The sequence below is a fragment of the Maylandia zebra genome, linkage group LG10, assembly GCF_041146795.1.
Source record: "Maylandia zebra isolate NMK-2024a linkage group LG10, Mzebra_GT3a, whole genome shotgun sequence".
Classification (NCBI taxonomy): domain Eukaryota; kingdom Metazoa; phylum Chordata; class Actinopteri; order Cichliformes; family Cichlidae; genus Maylandia; species Maylandia zebra.
The window spans coordinates 6,688,214-6,713,846 of NC_135176.1; the positions used below are offsets into that span (position 1 = coordinate 6,688,214).

General features: G+C 41.3%; 1 protein-coding gene across 5 annotated transcripts in view; it reads left to right on the top strand.

The window, feature by feature from the left end:
- The window catches only part of cblb (Cbl proto-oncogene B, E3 ubiquitin protein ligase), a 162,977-nt gene that overhangs the window by 90,869 nt on the left and 46,475 nt on the right, over nucleotides 1–25,633 (top strand). For all 5 annotated transcript variants that reach the window (XM_014412994.2, XM_014412993.3, XM_023154987.2 and 2 more), the window contains 2 exons: nucleotides 7,987–8,364; nucleotides 12,616–12,707. In XM_014412994.2, coding sequence (XP_014268480.1) covers nucleotides 7,987–8,364; nucleotides 12,616–12,707 — 470 coding nt within the window. The remainder of the gene's footprint in view (nucleotides 1–7,986; nucleotides 8,365–12,615; nucleotides 12,708–25,633) is intronic.

Here is a 25,633-nt window from a genome sequence, read left to right on the forward strand (position 1 = left end):
CAAACTGAACAAATATGGCTTATTTGGAAGGTTGCTCTCTAAAAAGAACATGTTTGCATAGCTTAGGTTTTTTTTTTTAAAAGTTCATCTGAACAAGCCAGAAGATTTCTGGAGCAGTATCCTTTGGACAGCAAAAACCAAAGTGGAGATGTTTTGCCATAATCTACAGTGCTATGTCTGATCAAAAGCAGACACTGAATATTGGCAAACACACGTCATTCCAGCTGTCAAGCACCGTAGCTTGAGTCAGTCATATGAAAAGGAATATTTTTGTAATCTATGAGGAGTTCAGGGCTGGATGTAATTGTAATTATAATGGTCTGTATAATTATTTAATAGTCTTTGCCACATTGTTGCTGCTGCTATCTCTCCTTGGTTATCGTTTGAAAAAATGACACTTTAATATCTATATTATAATATATATATTTAATATCTGGACAACAAAGATTTAAGAAACACTTCATTTATACAGTGAAATACAGTGGGGCAAAAAAAGTATTTAGTCAGCCACCGATTGTGCAAGTTCCCCCACTTAAAATGATGACAGAGGTCAGTAATTTGCACCAGAGGTACACTTCAACTGTGAGAGACAGAATGTGAAAAAAAAATCCATGAATTCACATGGTAGGATTTGTAAAGAATTTATTCGTAAATTAGGGTGGAAAATAAGTATTTGGTCACCTCAAACAAGGAAAATCTCTGGCTCTCACAGACCTGTAACGTCTTCTGTAAGAAGCTTTTCTGTCCCCCACTCGTTACCTGTATGAATGGCACCTGTTTGAACTCATCATCTGTATAAAAGACACCTGTCCACAGCCTCAAACAGTCAGACTCCAAACTCCGCCATGGCCAAGACCAAAGAGCTTTCGAAGGACACCAGGAAAAGTATTGTAGACCTGCACCAGACTGGGAAGAGTGAATCTACAATAGGCAAGCAGCTTGGTGTGAAAAAATCAACTGTGGGAGCAATCATCAGAAAATGGAAGACATACAAGACCACTGATAATCTCCCTCGATCTGGGGCTCCACGCAAGATCTCATCCCGTGGGGTCAAAATGATCATGAGAACGGTGAGCAAAGATCCCAGAACCACACGGGGGGACCTGGTGAATGACCTGCAGAGAGCTGGGACCAAAGTAACAAAGGTCACCATCAGTAACACACTACAACGGCAGTGAATCAAATCCCGCAGTGCCAGACGTGTTCCGCTGCTGAAGCCAGTGCATGTCCAGGCCCGTCTGAAGTTTGCCAGAGAGCACATGGATGATACAGCAGAGGATTGGGAGAATGTCATGTGGTCAGATGAAACCAAAGTAGAACTTTTTGATATAAACTCAACTCGTCGTGTTTGGAGGAAGAAGAATACTGAGTTGCATCCCAAGAACACCATACCTACTGTGAAGCATGGGGGTGGAAACATCATGCTATGGGGCTGTTTTTCTGCCAAGGGGACAGGACGACTGATCCGTGTTAAGGACAGAATGAATGGGGCCATGTATCGTGAGATTTTGAGCCAAAACCTCCTTCCATCAGTGAGAACTTTGAAGATGAAACGAGGCTGGGTCTTCCAACATGACAATGATCCAAAACACACCGCCCGGGCAACAAAGGAGTGGCTCCGTAAGAAGCATTTGAAAGTCCTGGAGTGGCCTAGCCAGTCTCCAGACCTCAACCCCATAGAAAATCTGTGGCGGGAGTTGAAAGTCCGTGTTGCTCGGCGACAGCCCCAAAACATCACTGCTCTCGAGAAGATCTGCATGGAGGAATGGGCCAAAATACCAGCTACTGTGTGTGCAAACCTGGTAAAGACCTATAGTAAACGTTTGACCTCTGTTATTGCCAACAAAGGTTATGTTACAAAGTATTGAGTTGTATTTTTGTTATTGACTAAATACTTATTTTCCACCCTGATTTACGAATAAATTCTTTACAAATCCTACCATGTGGATTCATGGATTTTTTTTTTCACATTCTGTCTCTCACAGTTGAAGTGTACCTCTGGTGCAAATTACTGACCTCTGTCATCATTTTAGGTGGGGGAACTTGCACAATCGGTGGCTGACTAAATACTTTTTTTGCCCCACTGTATGATGAAACCTTTGGACTATGTCTTCCTTACAACCCTCACATAATTAATGATAAATTTAAAACAAAAATTCACAAATTATTAGCATATTCAGAACATTTTATTAAATATTAGAGACAAATTGCTGTGTACATCTCGTTACTATCCAAATAACCTACAGTTACCGTATTTACATGGGTAAAAAATGTTTCTCAAGACTCGAGCCCCAAACCTCGAGTCTAAGTCTCAAGTCTGAAGGCTTTGGTTTTTGCAACTTAACTGTGACTCGAGTCTAAGTCGCGAGTGCAAGTAGCCATCTCTGGTTTGACACCCCTGTCTTGTGATTTGTTCAGATTCAGTTTTGCAATCCTAAACCAGGGCTCGCAAAATTTCAAAATCCCTGGTAGCCCTTCGGGCAGGGACTCTTCAGTTTTTGGTAGCCCAAAATAAATTTAAGTAGCCCGAATAAAAACGAGAGCAATTTTTTGATTGATGATTTGTTTCCTGTTTTGTTTCCGTTACAATATTATACTTTAATGTATAATATTGTAACGGAAACAAAACATTAATCAAAAAATTGTTGAAACACAAATTACAACATTGTATAAAAATTGCAATCATCAACTCAAATACTTGGTTCTAATTGAACAGAAATTTCTATGAACTTGTAAGAACTGTGTAGGACATGAATCAGTCTGTGTCAGATCCTGAATTTGAAATTTCCACTGAAGTCACGGGTAAGAGGCAAGTGGAACCAAGATCGAGGCCATTTGCTTTTTGAAGTTTGCAAAGACTACTAAATTTTGCCAGTGGTAGTTCACTCTTTCCAACATAGTACGGTGTTCTAAACAGATTTTTCAGGTTTATTTTTAGTATGTTATTTGGAATCGGTGTTTGTTCTGGGAAAGATATTGCAGACTGAGCAATAATGCATTTCTTGCATTTTTCATGGGTTCTATTGGGGGCCTTTCTTAAAATTACTGGTCCCAGTAACAAAGGCGCTTGTCGACTCAGAAATCAAGGGAAAACCAACAACATACCCGGTAGAACATTATGTTATTTACACGGGTGCACATAAGTGGTCCGCATGTGCGCATTCGCTGTCAAAATAAAAGACGCGCACCAGATAAGAAGTTGCAACGCGCGTTTGCGTCCATATAATTAGTGCGCATGCGCCAACCAGCGTGCAGCCTGTTACAGTCGCTCCTGCTTTTTCTCTTAGTTTAGCTCTTTTTTTCTTGCGTATTCTTTTTTTTCTGACTTGTATTTTCATCCGTTTATTATCTTTTACTCAATCATGTGGATTGAGAGAGTTTTTGTTCTTCTGGTGGCCGTGGAACTGTTACTTTTATCAAGGAACGGGACCGCGGCACATCTCCTACACTCACGGACTGTTTACTCCAGAGATCAGCTGATCGCCCTGATGCCGGCCGGCTCGCTGGCCAGGCCCGCAGAAGTACCAGCTGAAATTTGGAGTAAACACATCGATGCAGAGGTCAAGGACAGAAGAGAAGAAAGAAGGAGATGGTGAGACAGCGGAGGCTCGAAGCGAGGAGGAGGTATAAACCGTGTCTGCCGTCTATCGTAATGGGAACTGTCCGATCGTTATCGAATAAAATCGACGAGCTCTCAGCACTGGTACGGAGTCAGAGGGAATACCGAGAGTGTAGCCTGATTTGTTTCACCGAATCATGGATGCACCAGGACATTCCCGATGAGAATGCTTCCGTGGAAGGCTTCCACACTGTTCGCGCGGACAGGGACAGCATCGCTAGCGGTAAGCGGAAAGGAGGTGGGCTTGCTGTTTTAGTTAACAACCGGTGGTGTAACCCTGCCAACATAACAATCAAAGAAAGGATTTGTTGCCCGGACATTGAACTGTGTGCTGTTGGACTCAGGCTGTATTATTTACCCAGGGAATTCTCTCACGTCATCTTGGTGGCTGTTTATGTTCCTCCCTCTGCTAACCCCACAGCTGCATGTGACACTATCCACTCTGCCATAGCCCGGTTACAGACTCAGCACCCGAGTGCCTTTATTGTGATCTCGGGTGACTTCAACCATGTATCACTGGACAATACACTAACAACATTCAGACAATATGTGGACTGTCCCACCAGGGGAGAAAAAATTCTAGACCTACTGTATGCTAATGTCAAAAATGCATACAGCTCCTCCTCCCTCCCCCCACTTGGTAGGTCAGATCATAACCCGATTCACCTCATCCCCCGCTATGTGCCAATTGTGAGGAGGGAACCTGTGACCATGAGGACTGTTAGGAGGTGGTCAGAGGAGGCCTTAGCGGAACTACAGGGCTGTTTCGAGGTGACCAACTGGGAAACACTCTGCGAGCCTCACGCCGAGGACATCAATGGGCTTCCTGAGTGTATCACAGACTACATAACTTTCTGCACCGACTCCATTGTTCCAGCTCAGACTGTTCATTGTTACCCAAATAACAAGCCGTGGGTGACTAAGGACATCAAAGCCCTCCTCAACAACAAGAAGAGGGCTTTCAGAGGGGGCAATAAAGAGGAGGTGAGGAATGTCCAGGTGTTACTAAAGGACAAGATCAGAGAGGCTAAGGACAATTACAGGAGGAAGCTGGAGTGGAAACTCCAGCAGAACAGCATGAGAGAGGTGTGGAGGGGCATGAAGACCATCACTGGATTCAGGCCAACCAACAGCAGGGGAGCTGAGGGAGGTGAGAATAGAGCTAACGAGTTGAATCTGTTTTTCAATAGATTCGACACCACACCCCCACAACCGCACCTGTAGTCAGCCTGGAATCCAGAGCCACACCACTGTGCCAGCCTCTCTCTTCACATGGCGCTGTTGCCTCCTGTGAGATTCCAGACACCCCTCCCCCACCCATCACCTTCACTCAAGAGATGCAAATGAGGAGACTTCACTCAGGCAAGTCTGCTGGACCAGACGGAGTGAGTCCCCTCGTCCTCAAGACCTGTGCCCCCCAGCTGTGTGGAGTCTTTCATAAACTGTTTATGCTGAGTCTGAGTCTGCAGAGGGTCCCAGTGATGTGGAAGACATCATGCCTCGTCCCTGTACCAAAGACACCACGTCCCAGTGGCCCCCAGGATTACAGGCCCGTGGCACTGACCTCTCACATCATGAAGACCCTGGAAAGGCTCATCCTGGACCAGCTGCGACCCATAGTAAGACCACATCTGCATCCCCTTCAGTTCGCTTATCAGCCTCGTCTCGGAACTGAGGACGCCATCATCTACCTGCTCAATCGTGTCTACACCCATCTGGACCAGCCGGCGAGCACTGTGAGGGTCATGTTTTTTGACTTTTCTAGTGCTTTCAATACCATCAGGCCGACCCTCCTAGGTGATAAGTTAGCAGCGATGCAGGTGGATGCTTCTCTGGTGTCCTGGATTGTTGATTACCTGACAGGAAGACCACAATATGTACGTCTCCCACAGTGTGTGTCTGACAAGGTAATCAGCAACACAGGGGCACCACAGGGGACTGTCCTCTCCCCCTTCCTCTTCACCCTCTACACCACAGACTTCAGCCACTGCACAGAGACCTGCCATCTTCAGAAGTTTTCTGATGACTCTGCGGTGGTTGGATGCATCAGCAGGGATGATGAGACAGAGTACCGGGCTGTGGTCGACTCCTTTGTCACGTGGTGTGAGCAGAATCATCTGCAGCTCAACGTGGCAAAGACCAAGGAACTGATCGTGGACTTCAGGAAGACCAGGAAACACTTGACCCCTGTTTCAATCCAGGGGGTCAGTGTTGACATTGTGGAGGACTATAAATACCTTGGAGTACACATTGACAATAAACTGGACTGGGCTAAAAACACCACAACACTTTACAGGAAGGGCCAGAGTCGTCTCTATTTTTTGAGGCGACTGAGGTCTTTCAACATCTGCCAGAAAATGCTCAGGATTTTCTATGAGTCTGTTGTGGCCAGTGCGATCCTCTATGCTGTTGCATGCTGGGGAGCAGGCTGAGGGTAGCAGATGCCAACAGACTTAATAAACTAATCCGTAAGGCCAGTAATGTTGTGGGGATGGAGCTGGACTCCCTCAAGGTGGTGTCGGAGAGGCGGATGCTGTCCAAGATAAAGACAATGTTGGATAACACCTCCCACCCACTCCATGACATGCTGGTCAGTCACAGGAGCACGTTCAGTGAGAGACTGAGATTACCGAAAAGCACCACTGAAACGACACAGGAAATCTTTCCTGCCTGTGGCCATCTCCCTGTACAACGCATGCACTTAACACACTGGTTACTGCTACAACTACACATGTTTCTTTTCCAGCTATTTATTAAGGAGTGACTTATGTATATGTATATATATGTATATATTGTACTATTCTTAGTTAGCGTATTGTCTGTCTTGTTAATGTTGGTTTATGTTGGTTTATAATAGAGCACTGTAACAAAAAATAATTTCCCCCAGGGATCAATAAAGTATTCTGATTCTGATTCTGATATAAAAAGGCACTGTTTTTGTCCGCTAGAGTGGGATTTTCACGGCACATTCTGCACTAAATCTCTGTGCATTCATCATTTGTTTGAAGCCAGCTCACCTCCTGCAACCACTTTTCCGAGAATACGTGCTTCTTTTGTGGTTCGGACTCCTTCTGACATTTCTTTGGAGGTGGAGGAACACCAAAGTAATTGCGTAAAGGAGCTTGCTTCTTCGACATCTTTAAGAGTTCTAAATAAATGTCTGTTCTCCTCCAGAAAATCTTATGTACGCAAACACGCGTTGCAACTTCTTATCTTGTGCGCGTTTTTTATTTTGACAGTGAATGCGCACCTGCGGACCACTTATGTGCACCCCTGGTTATTTAGCTTGTCATATTGCAGCCACAGAAATTCTTTTGTCCATGAAACCATAAAGCTGCACTTTCTTTTTGCCTTATAGTCTGATTTGTCATAACTTTTCCGTTTTGTGGTAAGCTTTTCTTTGGCTGTCACTCCTTCACCCTGACCTGTCTTATTTGGCTCAGCAGAACTAAAATATATATCCTGCTGCTTTTACACACGCACTCACATAACCCTCAGCGATTCTCTGCGCGATCAACCTCTCACATGTTTAAGCTTGCTGCGGGAGATTTCACTTGTCATGTTTGCATAGTAAGCTAACGATTAATAAGACGATATCAGAGGAATTGGTGCGCAAATTATCGTCACCAATCAGTGCTATCGCTCTCTATACACAGTTCGCACGATTGCAAAGTGAAAGCAAAAAACAAGCGCAAATTCAAACGCGATTTCAATATGTCACATATTGACAGTGGCTCACCGATGCCAATGACATAATTACCCAGCTACATTTCCGAAAGAATGCAAAAGCATTGACATATATTTTTCCTTCCTACGATAGCCCGACGGGCAGGGCAGAGATAGATTTTGGTAGCCCGACTGGAAAAATCGCTAGCCGTTGGGCTAGCGATTTTGCGAGCCCTGCTAAACCATGTTCTTTTAAGTAGAAAAATGCTTTTTTTCTGGCAACCCTTTTAATCCAAGGCACAGTCATACGTGTTCAGTCTTTTGCAAACTGAACTTTAACATTTAACTAATAATAACAGAGTCCTGTAGAGTCTGAGATTTGGCTCTTGGGTTTTCTGTATTTTCTCTGAGCATTTTACAGAGGTAAATTTATGGAGATTTTTACTCCTGGGAAGATTATGGCATTGTGTTAGCACACACCTGAAAGTGTGAATAGTTATCTGTCTCTCTGTGTTGGCCCTGCGATCTGTTCAGAGTGTACCTTTCCTGTTGCCCTATGGTAGCTGGGAGAGGCTCCAGTTTCCCCATGAAGAGAATGGATGGACGACCAGATTAATTAAAAGAATTTAAAAAAATGTAAATCCAGGTATCAAATTAGTTGTCTCATTTAATTGAACAACTTTATCTTTCTACCCCTTTAGTCTTCACCAGGCATATCTAGGAAGCAAGACAAGCCTCTTCCAGCCCCACCTCCTCCACAGAGGGACCCACCACCACCTCCTCCTCCCGAGCGTCCTCCTCCTGTCCCCCCTGAATCACACCACTCTTCGCTCCCCAGTTCCTCGTACATGTCCTCTTCTTCTACAGGCATGCTGTCAGAATTCCAAATTTCCTCTGAGACTTGGTGCTCCAAAGACAGCCATTTGACAGATGCACACAAGACTGGAGGGGAACACCAACTCCAGCTGGGACCCACTGTGCCTTGTCACTTGCACCGAAGACCACTCAGTTGTCCATCTGTGGAATTTGTGAGGTTACATCAAAGGTTGGACGGGGCAGGAAATTCAGAGAGCTCCAAGGTAAAGATTACGTGTCTTTTAAATATTTAAAATGATAAGCCAGTACTGGACTGTATTTTTTTGAATTTACTAAGTAAAAGAAAGGATAAACTCTCACAATTCTGGGAGGAAGAATCCTAACTGTGACTTTGTTTAGTCTCTTCATTCTGCCCCGTGAGGTTCGATGTGTCCAGAACTGTGGGATGGGTTTGTCATGGTTCTTTGACCCAATGTTTTGTTTGTGTGGACTTTTGAAGCTTGTTTATTATCACTGTTGTATTCTTAAAGACTGATTTATTTTTCTTAGTTTAGTTTCCATGTGCTTATGAGTTTCTGATTATTGTTTTACCTCAGGGATTCATGTTAGTTTGGATTTTTTAGTTTTCTTTAGCATTTCCCCTTTTGTCTTACCCTCTGTCCTTGTTTATTACCCTTCAGTAGGGCTGCCACAAACGATTATTTTGATAGTCAACTAGTCACCGATTATTTTTGCGATTAGTCGACTAATCAGATCATGCATCCATTAGACGTACAGCTTATTGCACCAGCATGCATCTGCTCTTATATAACTATCATTAGCTTACAGCTTTAAGTGTTTAAGGTATGTGCTAACTAAAAATAAAGACAAGATGATAGTTTATTAAATTTTAATGAAATTTGCAGATTGTTTCGGTGAAGTTTAATAAACTCCTTGCTATCTAAAATATAACAGGACACCGGAGTATATTCTCCAGCATCTCACACTTCTGATAATCAGTTGTCTGCTTGACGTTTATTCAGCTGTGTAAAAACTATAACTTTAATCTCAGCCAAACCGATTTACTCAGGAACAAATAAAATACAAAAAAAAAAAAAAAAAAGCCAAACAATAACATTTTTAAGTTATCTAAGTGACCTATATATGTTTAACCTGAGTAGCGAAAGTCCACGGTGGGTTTGAAAACGATTTGCAGGGAGTCCGGTGTTCTCACGGGCTCTAGTGAGCCTTGCTCCCGGCTAGCTATCGAGCTAGTGGGTAACAGACATCTCCGAAAACGTCGGGGCACTTTTGAAAATATGTGGTGTCTTGATAAACTGAGCAGATATTTGAGGTTTACACAGTTACATTCTCGCTACAGACTGGCGACCTGTCCAGCGTGTACCCCGCCTCTCGCCCTATGACAGCTGGGATAGGCTCCAGCCCCCCCCCCCCCCCCCCCCCCCCCCCCGCGACCCTGAAAAGGAGAAGCGGAAACAAATGGATGGATGGATGGATGGATGGATGGGTTTATTTTGTGACCCAGAAAGAATAATAAGAGTTATATTAAAACTAACTAGCTGCCGCCATTGTTGGAAACTGAGCTGGGCTGCGCTATGAATTCTGGGACACAGCTTCTTCTTCGGGTTTTAACGGCAGCTGGCATCCTTGTACATACACTGCTGCCATCTTCTGTTTCAGTCCGTTATTACACTCTTAAATTCTACTACTTATTCCTGCGTCTTTTGTGATCTTACAAAGCTTCAAACGACGCGTCGACTATTAAATCAGTCGTCGACGATCAAAATCGTCGACGTAATCGTGACTAGTCGACTAACCGTGGCAGCCCTACCCTTCAGTGTCTCTTTCTCTCTCTATCTACATCTGTGTCACTTCATCTCTCTCTCATCCCAGTCAGACCTCGGTGTTCTGTCTCCCTTCCCATGTTCTTCTCTGTATTTTATCCTTTGCCTCCCCAGTTTGTTATGTGTTTCCATGTTTGTTAACCCTCAGGTTTCTTCAGGTTCCATGGGCTCTGTTGCTAGCATGTCACGGTTTAGTTTCTCTGTTTTAGTTCCCCATTCCGTTTTGTTTTTTTATTTTTGTACCATTCAACAATCAGCCTTAATAAACGGCTCACCTCCAGTTAACTCCTTCCTGCCTCCCAGTGTTTGCATTTAGGTCCTCACTTCAAGCTTCCCTGAGTCTGTACACCTTGAGACCTTAATAGGATTACATGGCTCTGTAGCGTGCCGCTGTGTTAAACTATGTAAATGTGAGCATGTCACTGAATTTGCAGCTAAAAAAAGAACTTCAATATATGTGTATTTTGGAGTGGTGTATAATAAAAAGTCTGACCATAATATGGTAATGCCATATTAATTTCAAGGCTTTCATAACATGTTTTAGATCAAAAGGTAAATCATATAAAATACTTATTATTAAATTACATTAATATTTAAAAATACAAATATAAAAGGTTTATTTCACAAGCCAATAAAAATTTACATGGGCCATTCCACTGACCTGAGGGTTGTAAGGTTGGACACTGATTTATTATTAATACTACCACGTCATAATGTCTGTTTTCGGCAGCACAACACTTGCCTCCTCATGTCAGAAAGCCTTCCAAGAAGAAAGTTTTTTTTTATGCCTTAGTTTAGATTGTATGTATATTATTTTATTTGACTTTGACTGTACTTTAGATTATTTATATATTTTTGCATTTAAAAATGTTTTCTTTAAAAGCTTAAATTTCAATATGGCACGTACAAACAATCACAGCATTTAGTTGTTGTTTTTTGAAAGATATTGTATGCAGCTAAACTTTAAAACATTGCAGTTTCTAAAATGGAAACCAATGGGTTAGGGTTAGGTTTCATTCTAAAAGACCAGTGTTTTTTCTCGTTTTAATAATTATTATTACTTGTTAACAAGACAAAAGTACTTCTTGCAAAATTACTTGGTTAATCAATGGAATAATTGATAGATTATACTAAAATAATAGGTCGCTGCAGCCCTAGGTTACTCTAACATTTGGTTAAATCTTTTCTTGAGGACTATAATGGTAAATCTAAATATTTTTGGAGATTCTCTAACATTTCTCTTAGACCCAGTGTCAGATCAAAATTTTGACCATTACAAAAATAAATGTTATCTTAACAGCCTCCATTGGACGTTCTATCTCACTTAACTAAGATGGGGAATACTCTAAGATTGCTCGAAAGTTTGTAATAAGCACAAGCTTAACAAGCATCATGATCACTGATCAGTTTACTTTTTATTAAACACAAACTTTTCCTGGACTGCCGTTGGTGGATTCATGGATGTAGTCACTAGTCATTGGGCTCCTTCCTTCCGCTTAGTGTATAGCTTCAGGTTGCTGGACCCTCCATGCATGGTCAGTAGTTTTCTTGTCTTGATGTCAGTGGCTTCTATCTCCTCCTTTGGCCAGCTTATTATCTCAGAAAGGTATCTGACAATTGGCAGGGCATAGGTGTTGATTCCTTAGATGTTGTTCTTCCCATTCAGCTGACTCCTCGGGACTTGCCTTACTCTCTGCAGGTACTTGGTGGGTGCAGCTTTCCAAACAGCCTGTGGGAACACCTCTCAGCTGTTGTTTTGGCCCTCTGGTGTTTCTACCTCTTCCTTTCTATGCCCCTTTCATGTTTAAAACTGTGTGCCCATTCATCTTAGCTTCCCTTCTGGGGATCCTTGGGGATCAGGACTATCCGGCCTTCAGTTAGCCATTCCATTCCATTGGTAGCTGGTTCATTTGTACTGCCAAGTGGAATGTAGTTAGCCAGTAGGCATGAATCATGTTAGGGCCTGGTGCTGTCCAACTCTTCCTGCTTGAGTCTCTGGATGTCTGTCACTTTGACGTCACTGGATCCTGATCAAAACCGTATTTGTTTCAATTTTGAAAATAAAGTTAATTAACTATTAGGAACTATTGTTTCCTGTGTAAAAGTGGAAATGCTGACAACTGACATTCGACTTTTGTAATGCTGAAGAAATCAATAGATTAATGGGACAGCAGAGGCTTCTGAACATGTCTTTGAATTCTCTGGTTTTAAAGATTTCTTCTGTCCTAGGGGGCACTGCTTTTACATTATTGCAAGTAATAATAATAATAATTCTCAAAAAGTAATTCATCTTTCTCAGAACACTTTTTCAGTGACTGTAGGAAACATTATTTGAAAAAACAGTTTTTACCCCATAGCAATAAAATGCTGATGGGGTAAGCAACGCATGATTTTGATATTTATGCTACAGGTGAATCTACTAAAAATCTATGAGGATTTTGAATCAGGGTCTATTTTGGGAATGATATAACTCAAGAAGGAAGTCCCCTTGGATTTTCAAATTTATACCATAAATGTATCTACTTGCAATGACAGCTGCCAATATTTTTACAAAAGGTTTTTTTTTTCATCATTAAGGATGGGTTCTTCTACATGAAAGATATTTTGATTTATTTCTGATTGCCACATCACAGATACCACATCCATTTTCTCTTTTGTGTGTCTGTGCAGCCCTTCTGTAATGGCGAGCAAGTCAGTGATGAGTACGACATCGTTCCCTCACGGCAGTTGCCAACTCAGTCCAAACTTTGTAGTAGCCACAAGTGAGTATCACATCTCACACACACACACACACACACACACACACACACACACACACACACACACACACACACACACACACACACACACACACACATAAATATTTATCTAGCTGGATATGAACAAATATTCCCAGAAAATATCCTGGAAATTTCTGGTTAATCTGCATTTTTAAGTCAGTTTTGATGCTGCTCTAAAACTGTAGATTAACCAGCCTTTGACAAGGCTGTGTCTCAGATTTTGAGTCAAGATTGTGTGCTTTTAAAAAAAATGAAAACATACTGTTATGCTGTGCATGCTATAGACATCTTGGATACTCAGCTGTATCTGAGAAACTACATGACTTGTGTTTTACCTTATTTTCAGCAAGTGAGCTTTACATGTATGGATTTGAAGTAGATAAAGTGCTTAAAGTGTAAAACACTGTATACATGGACAAATGGGACAACTGTAAAATGCCTTGAGTGGTCAGTAAGATTAAGAGTGCTCTAATACATGTATAAACAAAATCTCTCTACTCGCCATGTGGGCTGTTTTTATTCTTTAACCACTTAAGCCCCACGCCCCCGGTACCGGGGGCAAAAAGGAGATCACGTCAGTGTTGCCAACTTAACGACTTTGTCGCTGTATTTAGCGAGTTTTCAGACCCCCTTAGCGACTTTTTTTCTAAAAAGCAACCAGCGACAAATCTGGCGACTTTTTCTGGTGTTATTGGAGACTTATTTATGACGACTTTTTGACGTGAAAGTGCGTATCGCTCCTACTCTCAACAAGCAGCGTGTGCTGCCGTGGGCACCTCGCCCGTGCCAAAGCGCTCACGGGTGGAGGATAGTCCTCCCCCAGCTGCTATCAGGACAGGAGACGTCCACGCCTATGAGTCCAAACTGCAAATGAATCGCGCATGAGCGAAGCCACTGCTCCCGCACTGACTGTAACGCAGTGGAATTGAACTCAGGACCTTCTTGCTGTGCGGCAACAGTGCTAACCACCGTGCCACCGTGCTGCCTCGTTATAGTACTGAGTTAATAATTCAGACAGTTCTTTACTCACAAGTTTATAAAATTCAGAAGGGAGTCCATCCAAACCAGTTGATTAATTACTGATTCCACTTCCTCTCTTTTAATTTCCCCAACCGAGGTCTCATAAGTGACAGAATTTAATAGTTCAACTTCACTTAGAAGATTGTTAACAGTGTCACTATGGGTGAAATATCTCCGAACAATAGTCCCTAATAACTTCTAACTTCTAATCTTTTCCCTTCTTCTTTGAAAACTGACTTTCCATGTTTGTCCTTAATTGAGACAATGAAATCATTTCCACATTTCTTTTGATTATTTAAATGGTAAATGGTAAATGGCCTGTATTTATATATAGCGCTTTTACTAGTCCCTAAGAACCCCAAAGCGCTTTACATATCCAGTCATCCACCCATTCACACATACATTCACACACTGGTGATGGCAAGCTACATTGTAGCCACAGCCACCCTGGGGCGCACTGACAGATTAGAATCATATAATCGCTATTCCCATGAAATTCAGTACATCTCAACATATTAAATAAAACTTCTCTGTTGACTCGATCAATGCTCTCCTTAAGAGACATCCTTTGATTTTCTTCCTCTTCTTGTTTCTCCTTCTTATTTCTTAAATATATATATATCTACTTACATCTTCATTGTATTTCATATTCTTAGCATGATTTAATTATCTCGCAAAGTTCTGAGAAAGAGGCAGTAAATATCTGAAGATGTAATATTTTCTTAATTTCAGATTTAACTTCGGGCACAAGCAAACCCGTCTGGTAACAAAGATGTATTCTTTGTCAGCCAGAGTTTCGGGTGTGTTCATTATGAAACCTGGCCCCACCTTATCATGTGAATTCCTGAGGTCAGATGGCCCAGGATGTGAGTGGGCGTTAAGGCGTCTGGGAAGGGATCTCAAAACTGGATTATAGATGGCAGAGAGTTGGTGTCGTAAACCCCCACCTCTGTTCAAAGATGGTCGCTCACAGTGGACATAGATGGCTTCTTTCACTCCTCTTTCAAACCATCTGTCCTCTCTGTCCAAAATGTGAACATTGGCATCCTCGAAAGAGTGTCCTTTATCCTTAAGATGCAGATGGACTGCTGAGTCTTGTGGCTCTTCTGTGTTGTGCTATGCACTTGTGAAGTGGCTGTTTGGTCTCTCCAATGTAGAGGTCTGAGCATTCCTCGCTGCACTGTACAGCATACACCACATTGTTAAGTTTGTGTTTTGGCGTTTTGCCGTCCCCACCCCCATATCAACCACAATAGTGAAGGCAGGACCAAACCATGACCCCCCACCCCCACTAGGTGATGAAGCCGATCAAAGGAACCCAAAGAGATTGATCAAATGTGATGGCAGAGGCTGTATCAAGACTAATGTGATCTATTAGATGGTTTTTATATTGGTTAGAATTAAGATTATTTTTATTTTTCCAGTTAATGAGGACCATTTTCTTGGCAATGCATAGGGCCGTAAAAACAACTTTATTTCTGCAGTGACCTCATCCAAGTTGCCCAGCAAGCATACTAAAGGGGAGGCTGGAATGTTACGTTTCAGACACTTTGATAAGTTTTCACATATCTCACGCCAAAACTGCTGAACTGGTGGACAGAACCAAAGAGCGTGGATGTAATTGTCTGGTGTATTTGCTGTGCAGTGTGAGCAGTTGTTGGAAGGCGTATAGCCCATCTTGAACATCCTATGACCAGTATAGTGCACTCTATGTAATATTTTGTATTGTATTAATTGCAAACTGGGATTTCTGATCCATTGAAAGGTTTTTAAGCATATCTGAGACCAAAGGTTTTGGTCTAAGCTGATCGATAAATCTGCTTCCCATTTTGCAATAGGAAGGGATATTGATTCATCTATTTTAGAAAGTGTTCTGTATATTTTAGACAATAATTTGGGGGGTTTTAGACTAAAAAATTGTACCACACTTGGTGGTGTTTGTAATTCAGCTTCACTGGGATTAAATTTCTTTTTTACTATGGATTTAATTTGTTGATATTCCAAAAATCGTTTCTTGGTGATCCCATATTGTGTAACTACTCTGTCAAATGAAATAAAGTCTGTTCCTTCCAATATATGTTCCAAGTATTTAATTCATTTGCAACTCCAATCTGGAAAGTTGATCATATTATTGTTTTGTAATATGTCCGGATTGTTCCAGATAGGTGTACGTTTTCATGGGATTAATGAAGACCCTGTCATTTTTAGAAACTCTCACCATGCTGTCAGAGAAGAGCTGATGTTGCTGCTTTTAAAGCATTCATGTCGTTTGATGTTTGAGCTGATAAATGGTAGGTCTGAAATTTGTAGGTTATTACATAGTGCCTGTTCTACATCTATCCAAGGTTCATCTAAGAGGGTGTGTTTAAACCATGTAGCAGTGATGGTAAATTTGATTCTTTTTACTGAATCGAGTGTTAATGAGTCACTCACCAAAGTGAATCGGGTGTTTTGAGTCATTTGATTCACTGAGTCAGTTGACCAGAGAGTGCAAAAATTTTACATTTTCACTCAAACTTAATTTGTTTCCCTTTTCATGTAAATCCCACTGCTAAGATGAATGATTAAAAAAAAACCAAAACTATTTTATAGAGAAAAAAAGAGCAAAAACATTTCTAAAATTAAGCAATTTCCTATCAAAATTGCTTAATAAACATTTATTTTGTTTATTTGTATTTTATTAGTATTTTCCTTAAGTGTGTCAAATATATATTTTCTCATCTAAATGTCCACTGCGCTGTGAGCCAGGGGGCGGCCTTAACATTGGTTGCCAACCAAGAAGAAGAAGAAGCTGTGAGCCAGCACAGGAGGGAGGGGGTGAGTGAGTGATTCGTTCGTTCGCTCTATGATTCAGCACAGGAGGGAGGGGGTGAGCGAGTCCTGAGTGATTCGCTTACGCTTACGATTCAGCACAGGAGGGAGGGGGTTAGTGAGTCCTGAGTGATTCGTTCGCTCTTTGATTTGCAGAGGAGGGAGGGGGTTAGTGAGTGAGTGAGTGATTCGTTCGCTCTATGATTCAGCACAGGAGGGAGGGGTGAGCGAGTCCTGAGTGATTCGCTTATGCTTACGATTCAGCACAGGAAGGGAGGGGGTGAGTAGCTCAAATGTGTTGTTAGCATGTTAGCAGCGCGATGCTACTCTGAACCGAGGAGCTATTTTCTTGATGTGAGCTTCTACTCAGGGTTTTTTCTTCCAGTTCAGAGCAGAAATGCTTTTGTTACGAAACTGGCTGTTGTTTTTCCCCCCCACAATTTTAATTATTAGCTAAATATATTTCTACTAATGGAATTAGTTTGCTAACAGCAACAGGGATGAGTCAGTGAGTCAGTTGGGCTTGTGAATCATGATTCACGAGTCAGTAAAGTGATTCTCGAGTATTGAACGATTCGTTCACGAATCGAACATCACTACCATGTAGAGATGAACTGAAGCCTGTTGGCTAAAAAATAGTGATTAAAGTTAGGCAGATCTAATCCTCCTTTATCCTTGGTCTTTTGTAGTGTTTTTAAGCTGATACATTGGGGTTTATCTTTCCAAAGGAATTTAGAAATATACGAGTCTAGAGATCTGAACCAATCTTGTGATGGCTTATTTGGGATCATTGAAAATAAATAGTTTATTTTTGGCAAGACTATCATTTTTATAGCGGCAACCCTTCCCATGAGTGATATGGATAAAGATTTCCATCTAACCAGATCGCCTTCTACTGTCTTTAAACGTGGGATATGGTTTAATTTAGTGAATTCTGAAAGCTTAGGAGAGACATTAATACCTAAATATTTTATATTTCCAGATTGCAGTAGGGAAGGAGAAGAATTATGGAAGGAGCAATTAATCGGAAGAACTGTAGATTTTGACCAGTTAATTGAATAATCTGAGACACTTGAGAAAGAATTTATCAATGCAAGTACCCCAGAGAGATTGGTTTGTGAATGTTGGAGAAAAAGTAACACATCATCCGCATAAAGGCTGATTTTATGTTCTACATTCTTACATTTTATGCCCTTAATTGTTGTAGCCTGTCTAATTGCTGCTGCTAGTGGCTCAATAAAAATTGCAAACAGTGAAGGGGAGAGTTGGCATCCCTGTCTGGTGCCATTAATAAGGGATATTGGACAATAGCTTGAAGGAAATACAGGGTCTTTGCCTGGTTTTAGTAAGAGACTGATATTTGCAGAGTTCATATTTGGTGGTAGTCTACCATTTTCTTTGATTTCCTGCAACATCCTGTGAAAAACTGGTGCCAGAATCGTCCAGAATTCTTTGTAAAAATCTGTTGGAAAACCGTCTGGACCTGGAGCCTTATTATTGGGCATACTTATCAGAGCTTCCTGGAGTTCACCTGGCGTCAGTGGCGAATCCAGTGCCGTTGCTTGGGTGTCTAATAATTTTGGAAGAGTTATGTTGTCGAGAAATTGATCAATTTCATTTTTAGATGGGTTTATTTGTGGTGTATATAAAGTTTCATAGAAATCCCTAAAAAATTTGTTTATTTTTTTAAGATCATATATTGTATTCCCAGATAAATCTTTAACAGCACATATAGTTGTTTTTTCTTTATTGAGTTTTAACTGGTTAGCAAGAAATTGTCCGGATTTGTTACCGTGTTCATAATTTTGCAGACAAAGTCTTTGTACTAAGAATTTAGTCTTTTTATTAATAATTTCATTTAATTCTAGTTTTGTCTTGCATATTTTGTTTAATATTTCTTGATCTTGGTGTGACACAAAGGCTTTTTCTAAGAATTTGATGTTTTTTTCTAGTTCCTGAATATTTTTGTTTTCTTCTTTCTTCTTATGTGATGAGAAAGAGATTATTTTACCTCTCATCACGGCTTGCCCTGCTTCCCAGAGGACAGATGCTGATGTTCCAGGAATGTCATTAAAGCCTAAATATAGAGTCCATTCTTTTTTATTAAAGTATTTGATAACCTCTTCGTCTTTGAGCAGTGATGTATTAAATCTCCAGTTTTTACTTGGTGTAGTATTATTCTTCTGTATTAGTGTTAAAGATACAGGAGCATGATCGCTGACAGCTATAGGATGAATCTCAGTGTCTGAAATGTTACTCAGCAGTGAGCTGCTGACCAGAAAATAATCCAGACGAGAGTAGGAGTGATGAACATGTGAGAAGAAAGAATATTCCTTTCTGTTGGGGTGAAGGGATGAAAAGTCTGTTAAGAATGTGTCATATTTAAGACTTTGAATGTTAGATGATATGTAAAGTCTATCAATCCTTGTTTTGGTTAATGAGTCGAACCTAGTGTAATGTATGGTATGGGGATGCAAGACTCTGTACAGATCACTAAGTGCTGCTTCCTTACAAATTTGAACCAACAATTTACTTTCTCGAGATTCTCTAACCTCAACATTGGATATCCTGTCAGTTGCTTCAGTGGCTCCACATAAAAAATCTCCACATAAAAAATATTAAAACCAATCTCTAACAAATACTTCATTTTTTTTCAGCAATTGCATCTTTTTCGTTCGATCGGGTGCGTTATATACATTAATAATATGCAACTTTTGCCCGTAATAACAGCAATCAACAAGGAGGAGTTGTCCCGGTATTATGTCTCTTCTTTTGATTATATTCACTGTATCCTTTTTGAAGAAAATACCCACTCCGTCAGAGCTGTCTTCCCCCATTGATATTATTGAATGGCCAGGGTTCCACACTTTATTTAATTCATTTATATCTGCATGTATTTTTAATCTCATCTCTTGAAGGCACAACATATCATAGTGTAGCCGTTTTAAGAAATCAGCCTTCGTTCCTCTGCTCTTTTCTGTTCTATCTTGCCATGTCCAGATGTTTGCCATCAAGGAATTGTTAGCCAAATGGCTGAGAAATTTGCATACCATGTTTACACTAGTTACTTTTAATCAGATCAGGGCTATAGAAAAGTTTGAAAGTCAGCAATTCATATACACCTTTCCTGTGTTTGTGATGTTTGGAGAGTCATGTAAATTTATGTCATCTGTGAAACAATTAGAAAAGTCACACCAATGACCACCTTAACTTAAAAAACACACTGAACTTTTCAGGCAAAACTGCCTGACTGTTTTATCAGGTGTTTTCTGCGTTCCATCGCTGATCCCCTCGTAGGTGACACAGAGCCTCGCTCTGCAAGTCACTAAGTTGGGAGCTTGTCACGCCCTTGTTGGAGGAGGGTGCTTTTTCACCCCTCACTCTCGCGTTCCAACGCAGCTGTAGGATGAAAGGGCAGAGCACGCCATACACCCTTGTCGTCTTCCTCAGCGTCTAACGTAGGGATCTTTCTTAACCTTTGTGGTTATTGCTGTGGCTCTGGAATTTTCTCGTTATGACTACTGTGACCCCAAACGACAGGACTCTTGACCTTAACCGCTGTCTGGGTTGTCAGCTTTACGTGGACTGGTCCCTGCTTCCTGCTGGTTCTCTGAAGATTTCTGATCAGCACCCAGTCTCAGTCTGGAGATTCTACCCTTCAGATGATTTCTTCCAGCAATACTCTGGCTACTGCAGCTGTATGTCCTTACTAGAAGGAAAAACTTCTAACCATTTTGAAAGCATCCAGCAGCAGCATTTTACTTTCTGTTCAGTGAACTTCACATGTGGGTTATCAAAAGCTTATCTGTACTAGTGATGTTCAATACTCGAAAATAACTTTACTGGCTCGTGAATCATGATTCACAAGCCCAACTGACTCACTGACTCATTCCTGTTGCTGTTAGCAAACTAATTTCAATAGTAGAAATATATCTAGCTTATAATTAAAATTGTGTGGGGAAACAAACAACAGCCAGTTTCTTAACAAAAACATTTCTGCTCTGAACTGGAAGAAAAAACCCTGAGTAGAAAGCTCACATCAAGACAATAGCTCCTCAGTTCACAGTAGAATCGCTCTGCTAACATGCTAACAGCACATTTGAGTTACTCACCCCCTCCCTTCCTGTGCTGAATCGTAGGGTAATCAGTCACTCAGGACTCACTCACCCCTCCCTTCCTGTGCTGAATCACTCAGGACTCACTGTCACTACCCGATCCGTACCGGAACCCCAATCGATACCCCGCATGCGCGAAAGGTGTCTACTTCCGGTCGAAGCATTTTATGATAGTTACAGGTCAGAGTATCTGTTAAGATGTTAAGAATAACAAGTATCTACGATGGCCCTGAGAGGCCAAACGGACTGCAACTTCAGAAAACACTTGCAAAAAGAAAAATGCTGCAAAAAGATAAACGCTGCAAAAAGAAAAATGCTGCAAAAAGAAAAACGCTGCAAAAAGAAAAACGCTGCAAAAGCACACACAACACAACGGAAATAGGAAAAAAGACAACGGAAATGTATCTGGGGAGACAGTAACCGGACGGACCAGTTGCACAAACCAAAACATGCTAACAAGTGCACTGGGACTGGGAGACACTTCAAAGAAGCTGAGCGGCCAAAGAGTAAACTTTCAAAAGTAAGTTCTGAATATTATGTCACTTATTTATGTGCAAATGTTTAATAATGAGGAACATTAAAACATTACTGTTGGCCACATGCCGGCAAAGTTATGTGACATTAGCGATGTTTGTACTTTCAGCATTTACTTTGTTTTAAAGCCTTTACTTTATACGCTGTTAGATAGTCGACCTTAATCTTACAGAGAATCTGATGATTTTGTGGATAATTAAAGTCAGTCATATATCCAAAAACACAACAAGCTGAAAGTCAGTGATGCTGTTTGGTTTGCAGTCCTGAATATCACGGCACAAGCAGGATTCACTGCACTGTTAATGTTAGCTATGTTATATTGTTGCCTCTGTTCGGTGGTGTCGAGCCAAACGGACTTTAACGTGTGTTTGAACGAGCTGACGGTTCACTCGTTAAGCTGAAAGAAAGATGCTTTAATCACAGGAGTCACACATGTGTCCACTGTACCATCTGGGAACTCTTCTTGTTTAGCACTCGTAATAACACAAACACTAAATCCTCCTTCTCTTGTGTTGTTTTGTAGCAGTGTATACACCTGAGACTGTCACCTGTCTGTCTGTCCTGCACTCTCTCTCTTTTTCTTTCTCTCTGATTGTGGAATAAAAGTATGAACATGTATTTATAAGTTACACTTGTGTCTGAATCCTGCAGCTTATCTCACATTTGATTTCCATGTGTGACAACTGCAAGTGTCCAGAGTGAGGACAGACTGAGGGACCCACTGCTGCACATCATCTGTGAGGCTTTGCACCCCTGATGATCCACCAGGACAAACTCAGCAGTGTGTGAGGAAGAGGAGGAGGAAGAGCCAGCAGTAGCTGACAGATAGACAGACTGTTCCCTGTTTGTGAAATACTGCTAGAAAAGTTTAAAATCACTAACTGTCTGTCCTGAATCAGTCTTATTAGGTAATGTTCAAATAATTGTATCAGTGTGGGAGAAAGTACTCAGGGCCTTCAGGTTACACACTATGAAAGGCAGCAACAAGTTTAATGTTCAGAAACCTAAAGTATGTATCAGCAGCAGAATGGAGCTAAAAATAAATGTTTGTTTCAGTTCTATGAAGCTTTGAGTATTTTGGATTAGTAGCACTGCTGTGTTTGTTGCATCATATTGCTGTAATTGTTTATTTGCTTTATATATTCTGAGGTAAGTTAATCTATAGTGTTACATCATATTTTATAAGGATGTTATGTGTTTGTATACTTTCTGCCCAGTTTGACCCATTTAGCAGAAGTCAGCCTGTTTAAGGCTCTGATATCTATTCTGTATGACTTAAAAGAAGTTATGACATGTTCTGATTTTCTCACCCAATAAAGAAATATTTAATATATCAGTCTACTCTTCATTTTATCAGAAACAGTTATCACAGCTCGTACATTTTCTTTTTACACATATATGTAAGCATTGAGCCAAATTTAGTAATGCCAACATACTGAAGGAACAACATTTGTCTCTTATATATAATACATCTGTCAAAGATACTTGAGTGTCTTTGAGTGAAGATTTAAGGTGATAGGACATATAAATAGCTGCAACTTGAATCTTTACTGAAGCTCAGTGTTTGGCACAGAGTTCATGTTCACTGCTGTAATAACTAATCAGAATCAGAATACTTTATTGATCCCTGGGGGAAATTATTTTTTGTTACAGTGCTCTATTATAAACCAACATTAAGACAAGACAGACAATACGCTAACTAAGAATAGTACAATATATACACATAAGTCACTCCTTAATAAATAGCTGGAAAAGAAACATGTGTAGTTGTAGCAGTAACCAGTGTGTTAAGTGGATGCATTGTACAGGGAGATGGCCACAGGCAGGAAAGATTTCCTGTGTCGTTCAATGGTGCTTTTCGGTATTCTCAGTCTCTCACTGAACGTGCTCCTGTGACTGACCAGCATGTCATGGAGTGGGTGGGAGGTGTTATCCAACATTGTCTTTATCTTGGACAGCATCCGCCTCTCCGACACCACCTTGAGAGCTCCATCCCCACAACATTACTGGCCTTACGGATTTGTTTATTAAGTCTGTTGGCATCTGCTACCCTCAGCCTGCTCCCCCAGCATGCAACAGCATAGAGGATCACACTGGCCACAACAGAAGATTCTGAGCATTTTCTGGCAGATGTTGAAAGACCTCAGTCGCCTCAAAAAAAAAAAAAAAAAAGACGACTCTGGCCCTTCCTGCAAAGTGTTGTGGTGTTTTTTTTTTTTAGCCCAGTTCAGTTTATTGTCAATGTGTACTCCAAGGTATTTATAGTCCTCCACAATGTCAACACTGACCCCCTGGATTGAAACAGAGGTCAAGTGTTTCCTGGTCTTCCTGAAGTCCACGATCAGTTCCTTGGTCTTTGCCACGTTGAGCTGCAGATGATTCTGCTCACACCACGTGATAAAGGAGTCGACCACAGCCCGGTACTCTGTCTCATCATTCCTGCTGATGCATCCCAACACCGCAGAGTCATCAGAAAACTTCTGAAGATGGCAGGTCTCTGTGCAGTGGCTGAAGTCTGTGGTGTAGAGGGTGAAGAGGAAGGGGGAGAGGACAGTCCCCTGTGGTGCCCCTGTGTTGCTGATTACCTTGTCAGACACACACTGTGGGAGACGTACATATTGTGGTCTTCCTGTCAGGTAATCAACAATCCAGGACACCAGGGAAACATCCACCTGCATCGCTGCTAACTTATCACCCAGGAGGGTCGGCCTGATGGTATTGAAAGCACTAGAAAAGTCAAAAAACATGACCCTCACAGTGCTCGCCGGCTGGTCCAGATGGGTGTAGACACGATTGAGCAGGTAGATGATGGCGTCCTCAGTTCCAAGACGAGGCTGATAAGCGAACTGAAGGGGATGCAGATGTGGTCTTACTATGGGTCGCAGCTGGTCCAGGATGAGCCTTTCCAGGGTCTTCATGATGTGAGAGGTCAGTGCCACGGGCCTGTAATCCTGGGGGCCACTGGGACGTGGTGTCTTTGGTACAGGGACGAGGCATGATGTCTTCCACATCACTGGGACCCTCTGCAGACTCAGAGTCAGACCCCGAATTGGGATACAGCCTATGTATGGCTGTATCCCAATTCAGGGACTGTTTCCCAATTCAGGGTCTGCAGCCTTAAAGTACGCAGCCTCCACGGTCCTCAAGGGCCGCGTACTCAAGGCTTCCGCTAAGGCCGGAAGTGTGACGCTTGTAGCCTTGTGAGATGGGATGGTCTAGCCTCTGCCCAGGTTGCCTAGCAACCATGATACTAACAGCTGGAAACTTTTCATACAACTTTGTTTGACAGAAATGAAGGAGAACATATTTTGTACATTTGTTTCTACATGAGCTTTGTGTGATTTGATAAGTGTCTGAGGCTGAGACCACAGAACTGTAAAACATGATTTTTGGGCTTCATTTCTGTACTGAACAGTCATTTAAGATTAGTTAGTAAATAACAATTAGCTAATGTTGTTCATGAGACTAAAGTCATCTCACTTTGGTAATGTAAATATAATATGGCCAATATTATATTAATCATTATTAGTTATTACAGCAGTGAACATGAACTCTGTGCCAAACACTGAGCTTCAGTAAAGATTCAAGTTGCAGCTATTTATATGTCCTATCACCTTAAATCTTCACTCAAAGACACTCAAGTATCTTTGACAGTGTATATATAGATGTATTATATATAAGAGACAAATGTTGTTCCTTCAGTATGTTGGCATTACTAAATTTGGCTCAATGCTTACATATATGTGTAAAAAGAAAATGTACGAGCTGTGATAACTGTTTCTGATAAAATGAAGAGTAGACTGATATATTAAATATTTCTTTAATGGGTGACAAAATCAGACCATGTCATAACTTCTTTTAAGTCATACAGAATAGATATCAGAGCCTTAAACAGGCTGACTTCTGCTAAATGGGTCAAACTGGGCAGAAAGTATACAAACACATAACATCCTTATAAAATATGATGTAACACTATAGATCAACTTACCTCAGAATATCCATCCATCCATTCGCTTCCGCTTATCCTTTTCAGGGTCGCGGGGGGCGCTGGAGCCTATCCCAGCTGTCATAGGGCGAAAGGCGGGGTACACCCTGGACAGGTCGCCAGTCTGTCGCAGGGCAATACCTCAGAATATATAAAGCAAATAAACAATTACAGCAATATGATGCAACAAACACAGCAGTGCTACTAATCCAAAATACTCAAAGCTTCATAGAACTGAAACAAACATTTATTTTTAGCTCCATTCTGCTGCTGATACATACTTTAGGTTTCTGAACATTAAACTTGTTGCTGCCTTTCATAGTGTGTAACCTGAAGGCCCTGAGTACTTTCTCCCACACTGATACAATTATTTGAACATTACCTAATAAGACTGATTCAGGACAGACAGTTAGGGATTTTAAACTTTTCTAGCAGTCCTTCAC